The 19,582-nt window shown below is 43.9% G+C and overlaps 1 protein-coding gene across 1 annotated transcript; it reads right to left on the bottom strand.

Annotated features, from left to right (window-relative positions):
- On the bottom strand, window positions 15,136-18,230 carry LOC8073425 (aldose 1-epimerase). Its single transcript, XM_002446564.2, has 4 exons — window positions 17,803-18,230; window positions 17,603-17,652; window positions 16,315-16,438; window positions 15,136-15,997 (listed from the first exon to the last, which is right to left on the bottom strand). Exons 1-4 carry the CDS (start codon window positions 17,993-17,995, stop codon window positions 15,255-15,257), a joined length of 1,110 nt encoding a protein of 369 aa, XP_002446609.1. The 5' UTR covers window positions 17,996-18,230; the 3' UTR covers window positions 15,136-15,254.

Genomic DNA, 19,582 nt, shown 5'->3' with positions numbered 1-19,582 from the left:
GCTAGAGAAAAAACCTCTCACCTGCCCCACGTACCAAAAAACATAAGTTTATGGCACCAGCCCACTCACAGGGTAACATGCCTCTCTGTGCGACTGGGGTATAGGGTTTGTGGGTTTTTCTTGGACTAGGTGAGGAGTACTCTATCTTAAGCGCAATGCTTGGGGGGATGCATGTGTATCCCCCGTAGTCTAAGTTTTTTGGTTTGTATAGAGATGGCAGAATCAATGGTCATGGTGGAGGCCCCTCATAATGACTTCATCATAGATCAACATAGCACATTCGTGTTAGGAGTTTCACCTATGATGAGATGCATGCGGTGATACATGGCCTTGAAGTAGACCATTTCCTGGGACAGGGTTTGTGTAGAAAGTTAAAAATAAACAAAGACAAATGTGCAATATCTAAAATAAGTAATATACATAGAGTAATAGACATATCATGCTATCTAAGTTTCTAGCACTGCAGCTAATGGTGTGCACTTCATATGTTGCTAGGTTTCTGTAAACCAATAGGGAGAAGGTTTTTATTTTGCTTCACCATCATCTATGGGACAACTGATGCTATCAGTACCATTGTTCTATGTCAAATAAGTATACGTTTGCTTGGACGAAAGATGCTATCATATTCTCTTGTTATTTTGTTTTTTTTTCAGTCCATGATCCACTGATGTCAACTTCTAGGTGTGCATAACACATGTCCATGGATGTGTGTATGTGCATGTGTGTCAGGCATATATCAATGGATACTGTAACTTGCAAGCATCCACAACAACATATAAAGTTAAACTATAACCATGGTGACAATAGATGACCAATAATTCCAAATCTTAAACCTTATAACTTTGACACTTCCTTGTCGGTTGTCATCCCAAAATTTTAGAGTTTCATCTGACCATGACTAGCAACCTAGCACTCAGTAGCAGTAGTTATGGTACGACACATATACATCTTCATAGCAGGGTTGAAGTAGTAGTCGATCTAAAGCAACAAAAGCCAACCTGATCCTGACCGACCCAAACCAATGAACTAATAAAGCAACACAAACACAATAGCTACCTTAGCTATGGGGACCTAGTTCACAATCCTTATAGGAGCATCATCTATAGTTTTGTATCATTCTAACACCAACCCCCAAAATATTAACTTGGGCTTGCCGAATGTAGGTTTGGGCTAAGCTACTGGTGCAGGCAGTGGGGCTCTCACGCTCTGGTAGTTCAGACAATGATTGCACCACTTGAGTCTAATCTCCATTGTAGAGGACTAGTTGCATGTTGTTCTCCGGCGGCGGTGGAGGTGCCTAGGAGACGAGTTGCACTGAACAAAGAAAGAAAACATGGGATTAAATGAGATTAATGAGCATGCATCAATGGATGTCGAAATACTAGCCCATGTTAGAAGCCATATGTTTAGAGGACAAAATGTATATATGGTTGAAGCAAGGACATAAATGTCCCAGGCACAACCATAAAATGAACAACCATATCGACCAATTGCCAAGTAACTTCACACTAGAATGTTGCCTACTAGAAAATACAAACATGTAGATAACTACTACTATCCACTTGGAAGATGTCAATCTAACCATGCAGCAATAGGCGTAGCTAGAGATGCTGGGAGTTGCTATATTTCTGGTGTCTAAATTTTCAAGCAACAATATTAGACAACGAACTAGTACAATTAAAAGGACAACTCACATAATATAATTCGTATTTTTTCTATAGTCAAACAATTACAAAATTAGATGTTGCCTGAAGAACAACAACAAAATCAGGATGTCCAATTTATGTAATATACATTACCTTCTTCCGGTGGGGGAAGCTTAGCTGACCCTGTAACACCACTTTTGCTTGTCTAGGAACGCTTCCTAACATAACACATATTCCTTTTGTAGTGGCGCAGATGACTTGAATGAAAAATGAGATCACTTCACACATTGGGCAACATATTCTAGTTGACCAAAGGAACTTGACATACATCTTGACTTGATTCCTTGATCTCAGTTGTGTTCCGGTGCTAGACCAATAGTACCTGAAAGCATGAATACAATGTTAATATGGGCACTACCATATTTATTCAAGATGCCAATGCTAGGACACCATGCAGTATGATCTTAATATCAATATGGTTGATTGACTATAGTATAAAAACACTAGATGCAGGTATAAATATATCAAAGGAGAACTGTTTTGTATGATATTAAACTACAACGCCAATTTTCCCATCTTTTTAAACAATGATTTTCTTTCTTTATTTGTTCGTTGCCATGGACTAGGAACTTAGATCATAGGTTAGACGTCAGCCAGAGTTGGACATATGTAGCAACTACAATGCCATTTGCTAATAAATAAGTGGTCAACCTAGGAAGTATTTAAGGTTCAACGAGAAAAATGTTACTCACACATTAACAAATTTGGTGCTTCCTTCACCTCTTATTTTAACCAGTCTTTCCCATCCATGAGGGACCCATGCAATGTTAGGTTTATCAATTGCCCAAAGATTACAGTTATCCTGACTCTTGAGATACATCCAATGGGTCACCGCATGTCACATCAGGCTTCCATTCATGGGCCTTTTCATGGACAAAAGGATCCTTTAGAGCTTGCTCTCGAATTTATTTATACTTCTCTTTTGTTGAAATAAGTCCCCATTTCTGACATTTAGCACATTGAGCAGCAAAGTCTCCAATTTGCTTTCCCATCCGTGGCTTTAATGTTTTTGTTGGTACAATTGGGAGATGGCTTGCACTCTGTTCATCTCGTCCCTTATCACTTCTGTTATTGGTATAGATGACTACTTGCTGCGAAACATTATCACATTGGCCACCTGTTTTATCAGTCTCTTCCCAGATGGTGGAGATACAAAGTTCTCGGTGGGACTGATCATAGAATTTTTCGGTTTAGACTTCATTTTTTTATTGAACTATTGAAAGGACAGTTAATAAATTTTAACATTAGAAGGTAAAAGATAGCTTTATATCATAACATAATCATTCATAAGCATAATATCTTCAGTACAAAGATAGCTCCCTGTTTTTTGTGTGTGATACATTGTGTGTGTGTTTGTGTGTGTGGTACATAGTTGTGTGGTGTGTGTCCTGTTTCAGTACCCAAAATCTAGGAAATCGTAGATTCTGAAAACCAATTCCCCAGAAGAGGCCTTGAAGATTTTAACCGAGGTATATATACCGGTACATGCACGTCATTCCAAATACAATCCAGCAGTTCAACAAAAAAAATCTGAGCACTGACCTTTTTCCACCTATGCATCACACCAAACCTGAACTTACCCATAGCGATGTTGTGCGCCATGCACTGATCAGTGATCATACATCGGCAATCTTGTTGTGCACCTGTCTTCACTGTAGGGTTCAGAGGTCATCAAAGCTGACCGGGCGAGGGAGAAGGCCCAAACCCCGATGATTCCTCTAAACGGTGCTGACACGAAGGCCAACGGCACAGTGCAGCCCCCGTGGCTGAAGTACTGAGACGAAGGCCTGCCAGCCTGCTGCTCGTTAGGGGAGCCAAAATAACAGCATAATAGTGTTTTATTCCATCCAAACCATTGCTCTTGGTGCAAGACTGATCCTCACACCACATTAGATCGGGTTTGCTCAGTTTGCTCGATCATTTCCAAAAAAAATCGGCCTCCTGATGTCCATGCATCCTGTTCCCACTTGACCATGCATGCATGTGTGTGTGTCGTTCTCGCTGGCACCGTTAGTCGTTTTCCGCGTGAACAGCTTGAGTAGGTTCGATGAGGTAGCGGCGAGACGACAACAACGCAAGCCGCGCGGAGGGCATGTTATGCCCGCCCGCACCTGGCTGCCTACTAACTACCTCTAGCTTATTTTCGCCCCAAACGTGCTGCCACGGCTTGTTTTCGTTCGCCCTTCGGTCCTCAATCGTCATGGCGGCCAGCCCAGTGCAATATAGAACATTACACATCCCATATACGTTGTTGGACTACTTTCTGTTAGAATTTTAGTTGGGCTAGGCCCATATAAGAAATTCAAAAATTCCTAATAACTCTCAAAGGCTCATTCATGTATGCAAAGAGAGGATGAGACTAACTCTTTAATTCCACCTTAATTTTTTTTTGAGAAATTCCACCTTACTTGGTGGAAGTGGAAGTAGCCATATTTAAATATGAGACTCTTCTACACTTCCTCAAGTCTAGTATGAGGGGGAGAATGGGAAGCCCACACTTGCATGCTTGTTTATCTTGTTGGGACGGGGCGCATGGCGTGGGTGCATGGCACTTGCGTGAGTGGTTTGCCGAAATCTAGACACAAGGTTGGTTGGGCAGGACTATATATGTAGCCTAAAGGCATGGCAAAATGCATCCAACTGAACTAGGTTTTTTTGCCTCTTCTCCTGCTGCGCTGCCGCCGTAGGCACGGCAAAACACATCCAACTAAACTAGGGTTTTGCCTCTTCTCACTGCTTTGCTGCCGACATAGCTCCAGTCCGATCGCTTGCATGCACCGACAACTAGACGAGCAGGTCTCCAGAACCTTTATCCTTGCGATCCTCTAGCGGGAGAGGACAAATAAGGTTTTTTGGAAGCACTTTTTGCACGACTGCTCCCGATCTTCACGATGGCTCATCTTCCGAAAGCTATGTCGAGACATCATTTTCATCGTTGTCCGGCTCGTGGCATCTTCAACAGGGACGTTCTTCCACCGCTTATCGACAACCTCGATCTCGCGCCATCATCACCAACTTCATCGCTATCTACATCTCCACCACCAACAACTACATCTACAATCAGAAGGTATATTTCTCGTGATCTAATATTATCGCTCGTATTATTTAATCTATATGGTGTACGAGTTATCCTTACACTAGTAATCTTGTTCATGCTATGTAATACGATGTTGGATAATGATAATATTCATGCTTTATTTAATCTAGTCTTCAAGATTATCATGATTTATATTTGGAATTTAATCTAGAAATCGCCTAATTACTTAACAGTTTCTCTCCCAACACTTAGGGCAAAAGTAGTGTAATAGCGATATACTATGGTAAGCATGCACTCAGCATTTTGCGTGTCTGCGCTATATGATTTCATGAATGAGAAAGAAATGGATGTGGCAAATGCAAGCACACCGCAAAGCTGACTCCTTCCTCGTGCAGCCCCTGTTCCCCTTCTTCCTCCTCGTCGGTGCCTTCTCCCTCTTTGACGACCCTCGTTGCCGCCCACCATCCCACTGCGTCAAGCTAGGGTTTTGTCGGAGCTCTATGGTCACAGCCATGGCTGCAAAAGCACCAACAAAACCCTAGTTCGCCTGCAACGCCACCTTATTTCCCTCCCCCTACCAACATCCCGAGTTGGCCTAGCCACCTCCACCCTCACCAGGGGCCTCACAACCGCCACCGCCAAAAGAAGAGAGGGAGGAGCCGCATGGGGAGGAGGTGGGGCACAAGCACGGGCATGGGGAGAGGAGGAGGGGGGGGTCACTAGAGGAGGTCATGGGGCGTAAATGAGGACCTCGCCATGTGTATGTGTGTGTGAGTGTGTGTGAGAGAGAGGTGTGCATTGCTTTTGAAGCAGTGGGTTGAGTGTGCGATTGTGTATAAGGTGGCCGTGAGGTTAGCCTTAAAAACACCTGTGCGTTTTAAAGTCATTACAATTATATACTTTTGTAGTCATGGCAAAAGAAAAAACAAAGGAAACATTGCTAGCTCTGTTGGTCGTGCAATGTCGATAGATGGCCAAGAGCATGGTTATTTCTGGTAGAAAGAAAGGCCTGTTGGGCCGCAACATGCTAGCCATTAGGCCAAGATTCAAAGTGACATAGAGGAGAGAGAGAATGACCAAAAAGGACGCTTCCTTTCTCGCTAGCTCGGAGCGTGAGAACCAAGGATGAAATCACGCAACCAACTAATAGTGTGCCCGATGCATTGAGGAGAGAGAAGATGCAAAATAGAAAAAAGTGAACCTATGTTGATGAGTTGACACCAAATAGCTAGAAACTGGCTAGATTGTTGGGGACGCCCTTTTCATGCTAAGAGTAAGACCAAGGCAACTAGCAGGAGGACTCCAATGCTGTCTCAAGTTGTTTGGATTATGCACTGGCAGACACATGCAGCCAAGCAACAATCTCTATCATTAGGTGCTCAAAATCCATGACCTAGTTTACTACGGGTGTGTTTGGTTGGGCTCTCAAACTAGCTTTTAGCTTGGTTGGGCCAGATTTGTGTTGTTTGGTTCCTAGGCCAACTCCTGAAGCCAGACTCCAAGTAGCCATCTGTACGCCTGGAGCTAGGCCCAGAAAGAAACACAGGATTGGTGTTTCTTCTGGAGCCAGGCTAGAGCCAGCTCCGATAAACCCTTCTCGTCACCCCCGGTTTCACTCCGTCCTCCCCGCTGCCTTCATCCTCACCGTCCTCGCCGACCCCCGGGCCGTCATCAAGGAGGTGCTCCCGCACGGGCACGATGTCCCAAAGCTCCTAGACCTCGCACTCTTGCAACTCGACACATGGCTTATCGCGGCGATGAAGGTCCGCGCGCACGTCGAACCCTCCTGACGGCGGTTCTCGTCGTGATGGGGCCGGTGAAGTGGAAGCGGGCGTGGGAGCAGGTGGGGCCGGCAAAGGGGAAGCTTCGCAAGTGCTCTAGCTCGATGGAGTAGCCATTGTGCAGTTTCCGCCCAATCGTCGGCGCCGTTTTCGACTCCGAATCCGAACTCGACCTCGACGCCGCCGTGCCCCACCACCGCCTCGACGAGGAAGGAAACGACATCTGCGCGCTGGATCTCGCATCCGACGAGGACGAAGCCGTGGAAGACGCGAAGGCGGAGGATGAGGACGGAGACACCGGGGCGGTGGACCTGGTGCAGTGGGCGCACGTCCGGAGCTCAGCAGCAGGCATGCTAGGGATGCTGGCGCATGTGCTGTTCGTGCCGGAGCTGCTGGCGCATGTGTTGTTCGTGGCGATGCTGGCGTGCAGGAGAGGATGCGGTGCTTGCCGTGCTCGCCGTGCACGCCCAGGTGCTCCCCGTGCTTGCTGTGCAGGGATGCGGTGCTTGCCGTGCTCGCCCAGGTGCTCCCCGTGCTTGCTGTGCAGGAGAGGAGACGATGAGGTGCTTGCCGTGCTCGTCGAGGTGCCCACCATGTGTTTGTGAAAATCTCAAATTGAAGCGCCCCTGGTAAACCAGAAACTCAAATGTGATACAATACTAGTCCCAGGAGGCTAGTAACACATTTATTACATCAGATAAGTTTCAGCGCATAGTCTCGGAAAGCGTGGACAAGGAAGACACGCTATAATAATAAGACACCAAAATACAACATAGGTCCAAAGGACCCAGAAACAAACGATATCACAACCGAACATCTGACAAGTCCCAATGCCACAGGCTTAGTTGGGTGCAGACACGACCTTACTCGAACGCCACTTCGGGATCGAAGTCCGGATCTTCCTCTGTTTAATAAAGCAAGGGTGAGTACAAAGTACTCAGCAAATCCAACCTTATCCTACGGAAGGGGTTAACAATATATATGCATATGGATAAATCAAGGATGAGGCTTAGTTTTATTTGCATAAAGCTATCTTTTTACACATGCAAGGTTTCATTTTACAAATACTGTTGTAAAAGACCTCTTTTTCCACATATGATAGTATTTCTGAAAATGGGGGTTTGATCACAATTTTAAGTGTTGTTGAACCCTTGTTCCCACAACACAATGGCAGTCAACCATTTATTTCCAAAATCACACTCACTCTCATGTTTTCACTCATCCCAATCCATCTAGTTGTTGAAACCGAACCATAACCCGTCCGAGACCGCGGACACGGCTATCCAGATAGATTTACACTCTGCAGAGGTTGTACACTTTTCCCACAAGTAGGATACCATAACTTACACCGTCGTGCAAGCACAGATCCATCAAAGTCATTACCCTCCATAGCTAAGTAATGGCGCTCACCACGGGAACACTAAGGCCACATCTCATGATACCACAATAATTCACAAAGCTCTTTTCATATATTTACACAATTTCACATACATCACTTAGTGTCCCGTTGCACACCTGCCTCCAGTTGATTGCCATACTAACTAGAGGGATTTAGACTAAGCCTTTCCCATGCAAGGCGAGTGGTTGTACGATAAATGAGTTAGGCAAGATGAATCATCAACTCAGTCCTTAATCGAGACAAGGCGGATATCTTCACGCTTAACCCCGCAAGGTATAAGCCACAACACCAGGGCATCTCCAAAAGAGATCCCATCCGCCCCATCTCCATAGTAATCACATCTATAACTTGTTCATTAACCCTTTCATAATACCCACAATTTATTTTCACCACTCACACCTTTTACTTTTAAAATAATTATATTTGAAAAATACAGCGACGAGTATCCAGGATGAGTAACAAGTCCTAAGCATACTAAATAATAATATTTCTGTCATAGCATATTATTTGTTCCTAGGTTCGAACAAGACAATTATCGGGTAATATCAATTCAACGATGGCTATTCAACAGGTTTTAACTAAGCATCGAAAATACTTCGTACATATATCGTACATGTAATATTTAAAACGGCTTCTACGGGTTGTGTTTAAAAATAGGATCAATATGCATCAAAGGGGATCGGTTGGACTTGCCTCCGTCGGCGTCCTCAGCAAACTCCTGCTGACAGTCCGGGTCCTCGGCGTCAAACTCGCGGTACTCGCTTCCAACGTTCTCGTTTTCCGGCTCGTTCACTCCGTCAGCTAAAATACGCGACGAACGACACAGACAACAGGCACAGATAAATAATCATATAAATTCAAATGAGCTCCAAAAATCATGAAATTAATATGGGAGGTAGATCATGATTTTAGATGAATTTAGGAAAAAGAATTATTAAAATCAGAGTTAGCATGTGGCATTTGTGAAATGGCCGGACTTTAATTATGCGAAAAAGGCTAACGGTGATTAAGGAATGGATGCTTCACGTGGGCATTTGTTTGGCTGGTAGTGCATGGTGCATGCATGTACTATTTGGAGTTAATGCTTATGGCCCACGCATGCATGGTTAGAGAGAAATTAGCAGGGGTCATTAGAGCTCTTCTGTATGTCATGGTTCTATTCGTGGAGTTCTTGGCAGTGAATCGGTACAGACAAATATAAGGAAAAATACAGGAAAATACTACAGAAAGACAGAGAAGAGCAAGGAGATGCTCATGAGCTGCTCACCTCGTCTTGCGACGGCAGTCGAGCTCGGCTTGTGCGTATGGCCGTATACGGTATACGCGAAGTGAGAGCGAGTGAGTGAACGTGTTTCTCGGGTGGTGAGAGTGAGCACCCGAAGCTGGCTTTTTATAGGCCAAAGCGCTCAGCTGCGTGCCATTAAAAATGCTACTGTAGCGCATGGTCGGTGCCTAATTTGCATGCACGATGCATGCAAATGGACGGTGCCTAATCACCGTGTCCTAGCATGCAGGTGCATGCAAATGGACGGTGGCATGTCCTGCATGCATGCATGAGATATATATTCGTGTAGGTGCACTGCTATGTTTTCTTGCATGTAAGCTTGCTGGTACTCGCTGTTATTATGCACGAAAAAAATATGGATGGATTAGATGGAGATACTATAGAGCTCAAATTATTTTATAGTTTTTGAAATATATTTTGAAAATAATTTTTAATGTGAGTGATTTTTGAATGTGAATTTTTTGGATGTTACACAAATGGGGTAAAGTTATCGGCTCCAAGAAGAGGTATTCTATGCAAAGTAAACCAAGCAACCAAACACACTATTTATTAGCCAGACTTGGATAATACAGACAACCAAACAACTAGCAATTGGCTTGATGAGGCCAGACTAAAGTTGCCCAGGCTAGAATTCTAGCCAAGCTAGAAATAAGCCAGAAAATCAAACACACCCTACCTATCCAAACAAAGCTATAAGTCTCACTACTTTTAACCTTAGTCGCACCTCTTCTAGTGGCTTAGGCCTTCCGCAGTGTTGCCCTTGAGTGATGCCAAGAGAGAGAGAAATGAAAATGCTACTATTTCTATTTTGTAAAATTTTTTGAAACTAAACAAGACCTAAATAGGAGTTGAGTATGTAGAAGCACCGGTGCTCCAAAGACAAGAGAGAGAAATTGTGTCAGGTGTGTCAGAGAGAAAGTATGAGTAGCCTTTTCATTTTCTTGTGGTTTCATTCATCACGGTTTGAGGCATCTGGTGGGAGCTACGCCTTCATTAAGTGATGCCGAACACTGCAACCATTTGAGCATCAGTGCCTATTTGTTCTTGGTGGAGCTCAATATATTTTGAGCTTTACTCCACACCGTAAAGGGCTTTAGTGAGCATGGGGATACGAAGGAAGCTACAAACTAGCATCGTATGGCAAGTGGCCTTGTGTTTGGTAGTGGAGATTAGAAGTAAGCATATCATTACATTCAAAATATGTAAGCATATCAAAAAAAAATTAAATAAAAAGGGTTTTGAGAATAGAAATTTTCTCAGAATTGCATGGCCTCATTTGAAATGTAGAAAATTTATTTTTTCTTGTGTTTTTCTTATGAAAATAAACTGATTTATTTGAAATTCCTGCATTTTAAATCGGCCCTAAATGTGTGAGCTAAGAATACGGCATGTCAGTTTTTTCTATATTTTTCCTGTTTTTATTTGATATTGAGAATACAGGATACGTTTAGAGAAATATAAAAAATAATGTCATGGTGGATATCGAGCCAGCTTGGCTCGTTTAAAATCTGGCTTGACTCGGCTCGTTTCACTAACGAGCTAGAGGAGCAGCTCAGCTCGGCTCGCTAAATAGCTCGAGTAGCTCGTTTTGGCTCGCGAGCCAGATGTCAAAAACACGTTATAGGGATTTTTTCTATGAACAGCAAGTCAACGAACACTTAGTACATATAAATTTAACAAAAGAGAATATAATCCATCCATCGATTGATCCACAATTTGTCAAAGACTCTTAAGTTTAAAGACAGACCACAACGATAATCATACTCATACATTTAAGACTTTAGACATCATCCAAGAATTCACGAAAGAAACAAATAAATGAGTTACCGCTTGACATGTGGACTGATTTGACAGGTAGACCGATCAAGTTTGTAGGTAATATAGATATATATACACCAAAAGCACATCCGGACTCAGAAGCATTCACGTCCCAAGTTCTCTTCCTCTTTTACATCTTGTTTGAAATCCACATTATGTGAGAAGCATTATAGGTGTTTGGCTTGTGAATTTCCTGGCTTGTTTGAGCTAACGAGTAGCTCGCAAGCTGACTTGAGTTGGCTCGTTATAAATCGAGCTGGCTTGTTATAAAACGAGTCGAGCACGAGTCGAGTTATTAACGAGTGAGTCAAGCGAGCTAGCAAGTTTCGAGTTTTTGGTCCAGACCAATATGAACCTATACACATCAATAGAAAGATCAGCCCATGACCCATGGCCCACAGTTAGCTGCCAAGAATCATTTCCTTATGATTTAATGGTTTTGGTATTTTAATATTTTTCTTGATGGTTTTGGGCTGGTAAGGTAATTCGGATATGCATGATAACAAGCATAATCAATGATAATATGATATCTCCAGTTAAACTACATATAGATTGTTAATTTTACCGGTGGCAAACACATCACTTGTGGCTATATTCACGGTTCGCGCGCGTCCAATGTTCTGGTTTCTTCCACGAAATTAAATTCTGACTTCTTTCAAGAAGTTAAACTTCTGATCATAAATGTAATACATGCACACATAGCTAGGTCTAGGTGTTTGTGATAAAACTTGTACCCGTGTTAGGACACTCACAATGCAAAACTCTATCACAGAGTTCTAGACAATTAATTACATATTATTTATAATATTTTGCTGATATGGCAACATCTATAGCCAACAGTCCGCCGGGCCTCGATGGTGAAGATCGGATAAAAAATTACTCCAGTCCGCCGGGCCTCGATGGTGAAGATCGGATAAAAAATTACTTCAGAGTTCGGACGCAACCGGAAAGAAATCTCCTCTTCCAAATCAGACATGCAATCACTTCCAAATCAGACACGAAATCAAATGCAGCCAATTCAATCGAAGTCCAAATCTAAATCTATACCTAATTTCACTGTTTTTTTCGTCTGGAAATTTTTTTGGTCTGGCTACTTATAAGGATAGGAGAGATTGGATGTAAGAAAAATAGAAAGAAAAGAATCCTCTCCAAAATCAGACTTTTCCAAATCAAACTCTATCGAACCAACCAGGAAAATCCTCGTCCAGCAAAATCCTCGTCCAGCCTCTTCGACGTATTTTTTTAAACGGAACGTGTAGACTTGAATCCATATCTGTATGCGAGCCCAAAATAATTTAAAAAATAGGAAAGACTAGGAGAGATCTGATAACCAAATTGTTGGCCATCACGATTTAGATCGACACTAGAGTAGAATACCAAATCTAGACCATCATATAAAGACTAGGAGAGATCAGAGAACCAAATCAATGCCATCACGATTTAGATCGAGACCAAATAAAGTATAATACCAAATTAAGACCATCATATATACTCCAGATCGAGACCAGATCTATGGCATCAAAACTGACATCATTCGAGTGAAAAATAGACTCCAATCGAGCAAGAAGATTTTAAGATTTCTCATGTGCCGGTCGCTAAGAAACATTACTAGCTTCCTTCTCATAAAATCCAAAAAAAAGAAAGCACAAATAACCGGAACACACGAGTCTTGGGTGCTAAGCTTTCTTGAATCAAGCCACTACTCAACAAGAACTCCAAGCTACATCAAGACATGCCGTGCAAGTGACTCTGGCTTGAGGCATGTCACATCACACCATTGAGCTCGAATAGACATCTCAGTCATGCGGATGCTCCAGGAAGAAAGTTGTGGGGTGGGGGCTGTGATTTGCAAGAGGAAACGCGCGATGTGTGGCTTGGAGTCGGAGCAGATGCGCGGACGAGGGAGTGACTACGCTACGATGCTTCGCGTCGCGTGGATGACTGCGAAAGTGCAGCGTGTTCCTCAGCTGCTCAGTTATCTTGGCGGCGGCGGCCGATGGGTGAGAATGGGAAGAGAGTAAAAACTTTGGCAGCTTAGGTTTTCCTGTCTTTTATACGTGACTCTTCCATTGGGCTTTTATGGGCCAGGAATGAATAGGCAGGCTGCGAGCTCGTGAGTGCTACACAGGCGGGGATGCGGGGATCGCACAACCATACCCGCCCCCGCTAGACCTGACGGAGGCCGTTTCTTCTCCGTTTAATTCCCCACGGGGATAAATTTTTTCCCATACTCATCCCCTAGAAGAATTCTCTGTGAGGAATCGGAGATCGAGTCTCTATTGCCATCTTGAACTCGGATAGATAGGAGATAATGTGGTCCACATACGATTACGCTTCCACAAGTTCCCGGATAAGGTTGGAAAAGAAAAGGAAGAAAGAGAAAATAAAAGAAAATAATAAGGAAAGAAATAAAGGTATGTTTTTTTCAACAAACTCAGCTGGCTAGATTGTTGTTCGGCTCCGTTGGGTTTTTGGGCCTACTTATTTCTCCAATCACGTGGTGTTTTTTTCTTATATAAAAAAACTACAAAAAAACTTATCAAATATTTATCTTTCTCTAGAAACAAAAGATTTACACTATCAAAGATCTAGCTGTAAACTCTAAATCTTGAACAATCTACTGTGATTCTAAATATATTATCCCAAAAGAGAGTTGCTATGCAACAAGGTCAAAACCAATCCTTAACATATCAACAACTCATTGTCAACTTCAATAAGAGATTAGTTTACATATTATTCGAGTCCTCAAAGAAAGTCATGGAGCATGATATTTAACCATGATAGTATGAAAATTAACGATATAATATATTTTGTAAAATAAATTACAAATTTCAAGTATTATATAATGGATAAATTATAAATAGAGAAATTATATCATTATCATGGTCCCTTTCCATTAAAGTTTAAAAGCTTTTTTTTCTCCTGTTGCAACGCACGGGCATGTTTTGCTAGTATTTATTGAAGAAAGAGGTAGAAAAAATAAGACTCCAAGTCTTATTTAGACTCTAAGTCCACATTATTCGAAGTAATAAATAACTTTAGACTCTATGATAGAGTCTGCATTGTGAGAGCACTCACAATGCAGACTCCACTATGGAGTCTATCTCTATTAATTACAGTGCCACGTAGACATTTTGCTGACATGGCAGACAATTTAATGAGGAAAGAGGGTGAAATACTAAGAAACGACGTCTAGATAAGACTTCGAGTCGTTGTTGGCTTCGAGGCGATGGACTCCACTTCGTTCTCGCGATGGGGAAGACAGCGTCGAGTCCTCAGATCCCGTACGCCAGCGCCATCCACACCTGCCGCCGCGGCGATTCCGTGTGCGCGAGCCAGCCATCTCCCGCGCGCTTACGCAAATCTCCTGCGCGTGCTCGTATAGATCACCCTTGCGGCCACCAAATTTTCTGGCCACTCCCCCTCCCACCCTATTCTTCCCTCTCTGCAGGCCATCTCCAGTTCAGGCTGTGTCCGCATGTTCAGTGAAGGATTGTTCGATGGAATTGCATGTTCGGTTTGTTTTATTGTGTTGAGATTCCTAGTACTAAACCTGAGAGGCCAAGGTGATAGTTCGTTTTTTCCGTGTTCAGTTTATGGCTACTAGTTCAGTTTGTATACTCCTTCCAGCTAGTTTCTACAACCTGTGGTTTTAGTCATTGATTTTTTTCTGACTCCCCTTTCTGCTACTGCTTCTATTTCTTATCTCTTGCTCTCTATTACATGAATACAGTTGTTCTGTTATTGTGTTCATTTGCTGGTTCAGTACTGTATGCTTGTACGGTTCAGTTCAGTTGCCGAGCTTGTATGGTTTAATTTAGTTGCCGGTTGATTGTAGTATATGCTATAGCGATGTCGCATGGCTGCTATGAGGTGTAGGGTGGATCACATGTAGTATGCCACAGCTGATCACCTTTGTTTGTGTTGTATAATAAATGTTTTTGTCTATAAAAACTACTATTATGAACTTTGCATTGGGGAGCATGGAGTCTAGTGATGGAGTCTTCGAGGTTTAGACTCTATGGGTGAAGTCTGCACTGTGAGTGCCCTGAGTGACCTTACATGCATATACTATGTCCGCATGCGCTTGTGCGTGGTTTATGAGGGTGTAATGAAACAACGACTCGTCAAACCCTCTTATTCGCCTCCGTCAAACACCAATAACGAACAGATTTCCCCTTGTGCGTGTGCACAACACATCAAACTTAATCATGCACCTATGAGAAATTTAAAACGAGAACTTGAAGACCATGTCGTGCTTGTACTCCTGGCCGGGCCTGAGTGTCTGCGACGGGAACTCGGGGTGGTTCACGGCGTCCACGTACCCCATCGTCTCCAGCGTGAACCCCGCGTACTGGTTGTACACCCCGCCGCCCTTTCCCTCGGTGTGGTTCAGCCAGTTCCCCGTGTAGAGCTGCACGGTCGGCTGGTTCGCCCACAGCTCCACCGCCCTGCCGGACGCGGCGTCCCGGACCTCCGCCACGGGCCGCATCGTCCCTTCCCCGCCGCCGTCGACGATGTAGTTAGCGTCGTACCCGACGACCTTCCCGCCCATGACCTGGCGGATGCGCGCGCCGATGGGCGTGGGCGCCCGGAAGTCCAGCGGCGTGCCGGCGACGGGCGCGACGCGCCCCGACGAAGGGAGCAGCTCCGCGTCCAGCACGGCGTGCCGCGACGCGTGCAGCCGGAGCGTGTGGCCCAGGACGTCGCGGCCGCTGCCCTCCCCGCCCAGGTTCCAGTACGCGTGCAGCAGCAGGTTCACCGGCGTCGCCTTGTCCCGCGCCGTCGCGTTCATGTGCACCCCCAGCGTGTACGGGCTCGTCACCCGGTACGTCACGTACGCGTCGAGGCTCCCCGGGAAACCTTGCTCTCCGTCGAAGCTGTGGTAGTACAAGGTGATGTACGGGGAGTCGCCGCCGCAGACGTACTCCTTCACCGTCCAGGCGCTTTTGCTGAACGCTGTGCCACCACCTGATGAGCGAACGAACAAAATGAATTGGTCAAGGTCATGAATAAAGGTGTCACTCAAGGCCAAGGGACCGACCGAAAGGATGGGATGGTGCTTCAAATAAATACCCATAGTTTTTCTCTAATCTAACTTAACGAATTAAATAAAAAAATAAGAAAAAAATTATCTATTTAGTTTATTATAAGTTAGACTAGAGAACAATCGTGAATATCTATTTTGAGCACTATCCCCATCCTTACGAATAACGTGACTCAACAATTGATCTTGGGATTGTTTTGGAGCAGAGCAATCTTATGGCTATGGGTGTAGGCGACCGTACCGTGAATCGTGTTGTTGCCGTCGTTTAGTTGCAGGTGGTAGACTTTGCCGTCGAGGACGAATCGGCCCCTTGATATGCGTTGTGCCACGCGCCCGGTTATCGGCCCGAAGTAAGAAGTGTCGTTCTGCGTGGTAAGAACAAAGATTCAGCAGAGAAAAACTTGAGATTAGCTGGTGTCTGCAACAAGCAATCAGCAGCGTGCCATTCATATGATGCATATCTGACACTTGCATGCAGTGGCGGATCCAGAAATGGACCAAGAGGGGGGCTAAGTAATACATGCTAAAATTTTTTTCTCGCTCAATCCAGTACACTAAGGCCTTGTTTAGTTCCAAATTTTTTTGCAAAATAGGATAGTAGCATTTTCGTTTGTATTTGACAAATATTGTCCGATTATAGACTAACTAGGCTCAAAAGATTCATCTCGCAAATTACAGGTAGACTGTGTAATTAGTTATTTCTTTTATCTATATTTAGTGCTCCATGTATGTGCCACAAGATTATATGTGATGGGATATCTGAGAAAATTTGCAAAATATTTTGAGAACTAAACAAGACCTAATAGATATAGCTAAGATTGATAATTCAATATTGATTCAAAGTGTTCAAAGGCAAAGATTCATAAAATAAGCATAGAAAAATGCCAAATATATGGAGTCTTTTGCTAAAAAAAATATGTCAAAAAAAAAATTCAGCCCAAGAGGGGGGCTGCAGCCACCCCAGCCCCCCTCGTGCGTCCGCCAATGCTTGCATGATCTCGAGTATATTTTTTTTCAAAAAAAGTAAAGGATGATCTTGAATATCTGCACGATCTTTGTCAGTTTTTAATTAGGGGAAGATCACGATGGAGGGCCATCCTGTACAGCACAAATCACAATGTGATAATCATTTTTTCCATCCCAAAGCTTGCCAGCTTGTAGCTAGTTGCCTTTTCTGTTTTCTTTTCTAAAAAGTTTGGTTGGTGGCCTAATATTCTAGTAGCTCATGCTTGATTTCCAAATCCTTGACCGTGGTGCTCGGGCTTGTAAAACTTTAGGAAAGAGATCGAGAGTAGAATGATTGAGTTGTAATCAGTTGGCAAACAGATGAAGTTACTATGTTTGGAGAGCGACTGACTGCAACAAAATCTGTCAATCTAGAGAAGTGGAATTCGTAGACGAATTGAACCAGCTAGTATGAAAATGAAGAAGAAAATTAGACGCAAACTAAATGCAATACACACGCTATGCAGACGAAAGATCACGGATTAGCAAGAAAAGAAATTGAGGAGCGCTTCTGCTGATCTTACAAAGTATTCAGCGAGGGTGTCTCTGCCCAGGACGACATCAGCCAAATTCCCTGCAAAACCACGTACGAGCTTGAACTTTAGCCTGTGTGCTGGCAACCGAAGAGAGAATTGCAGCGACAAGAGGCGAGGGCGAGGGCGAGGACCACATCAAGGCGGAGAGGCGACAGCAGGAAGGCTAAGAGAGGATTGAACTGACGAACCTTTGGAGTCGGGAAGGACGACGGACATTAATCTGGCACCCCAGTTGGTGACCTTGACGGAGAAATCCCCCAGCTTGAGCTCGTACACGCCGACCCTCGCGCGGGGGCCGGTGGTGGCCTGTGCGCCCAGGGACAGCAGGGAGGCCGCGACCGCGAGGCACAGCAGCGCAGCAAGGCGCTGAGCCCTAGCCATTGCCGGGCCAACTAATGGACGCTGTAGCTTGTTGCTTGCTGCGACAGATTGCCAGGAAGGAAGAGCCCAAGAGAGGAGGGGTGTACGACTGTCGCGTACGTCGGTCGTTGGCTACTGCCAAGGCAATCGCCTACATATAGGCGCGTCCGGCCGGCCTCCTCCCAGCTCCGGCTTCATAGTCCACACTCCACACCTGTAGCTCCAAAATGTAGCGCACAGGAGCAGAAGTTGGGCTCCCGGTGGCTCCCAGTCCCAGCATATGAAGAGTTGCCGTAGCAGGTGAGCCGACAAGACACAAAGGGCGCTGGTCCGGTGTCACGTACCCATGAGGACCACGAGCTTAACGCCTGGGACTATTACTTTCAAAACAAAAAAAAAAAGCCTGGGACTATATATATATTATATAAATGCATTTATGTAGGGCTCATTCGGTTCCAATTGAAATGATTCACTAAATTTATATAACGTTGATAAATTGGAATGGTTCCAAGCTCTAATCCTGGATAACCGAACATGGTCTTAGGAGGAACACAACCAAAAAAAAGTTACACAAATCTATATGTGACCTCTCTCGGACGTGAATACCTATAATACATCCTCACGGGGTCCCTACAGAGTACATCTTCATCCATTTTTTTCGATACAAATGTGTAGGTACAGCTGCGCTTGAGTGGTCTGGACAGCTTTAAATCTATTTTCTTTTTGTTTTTTCTATTTCTATATATTTTTTATTTTCTGTGCTAGGTCTTGGTCAAAGTTGTGGGCTGGGCCAGCTAGTACGCGTGTGTGGTGTGCCATTGCCAATCGGCCTGCATGCCCGGCCGGCTTCGTTTTAGATTGTCCGGGCTGTGTCAATGCCTGGCTGCCTGCCATTGTTCACTACGTAGAAGTCAACCAAGACTTTTTCAAGTCTTGTGTACCTCAGAGGGTATGCTAGAAAAAAAAATTACTCAGGCAAATGTGGATGATCGTCTACACGCACATTTGAATTAACTTTGTGAAATATATTCAAATGTGGATGATCGTCTACACGCACTCTTATCAACTCAGGCACGCCAACATAATTTCTATGAGCATTTATGAGAGATTGTGTTAATAAATCTTGGGATCGACAAAGTCACATCGGTGCCTCAACTGTTAACGGCCACATTGTCTACTAGTAGAACAAGTGTTAAGTACACGTGTACATTTGTGAGTGTATTTATACTATATAAAAAAATGAGTAAAAAAAATGTTGGAAAATGTTTTGAGCCAAAGACTCAGGCCTAGTTTAGTAGGTTCCACTATAAGAGCATGACCAAATGAACTACACTCAATTCTCAACTAGATACTTCTCTTCTAGCCTCACTTTATTTAATCTTCAAGGGTATGGTTGCCAATTTAGTAGACTAAGAAGTTGTTATTCAATCTGTTTTGTTCATAAGAAAATCATGCACCTCTATTACTATGAAAATAATCTAAAGTTATAACCAAAGCAAGTATCGCAAACCACTAAGGCCAACCACCACTGTGGTGTCATTCAACACTCTTGGCCACTTTGGCACTTTTCACTATGGAGCTGCTGCCGTTCGACACCAAGCTTGGAGG

This window comes from Sorghum bicolor, chromosome 6, assembly GCF_000003195.3.
Source record: "Sorghum bicolor cultivar BTx623 chromosome 6, Sorghum_bicolor_NCBIv3, whole genome shotgun sequence".
Taxonomy (NCBI): domain Eukaryota; kingdom Viridiplantae; phylum Streptophyta; class Magnoliopsida; order Poales; family Poaceae; genus Sorghum; species Sorghum bicolor.
Note: the sequence above shows the minus strand (reverse complement) of the source record. Positions and strands in the feature narration are given on the sequence as shown.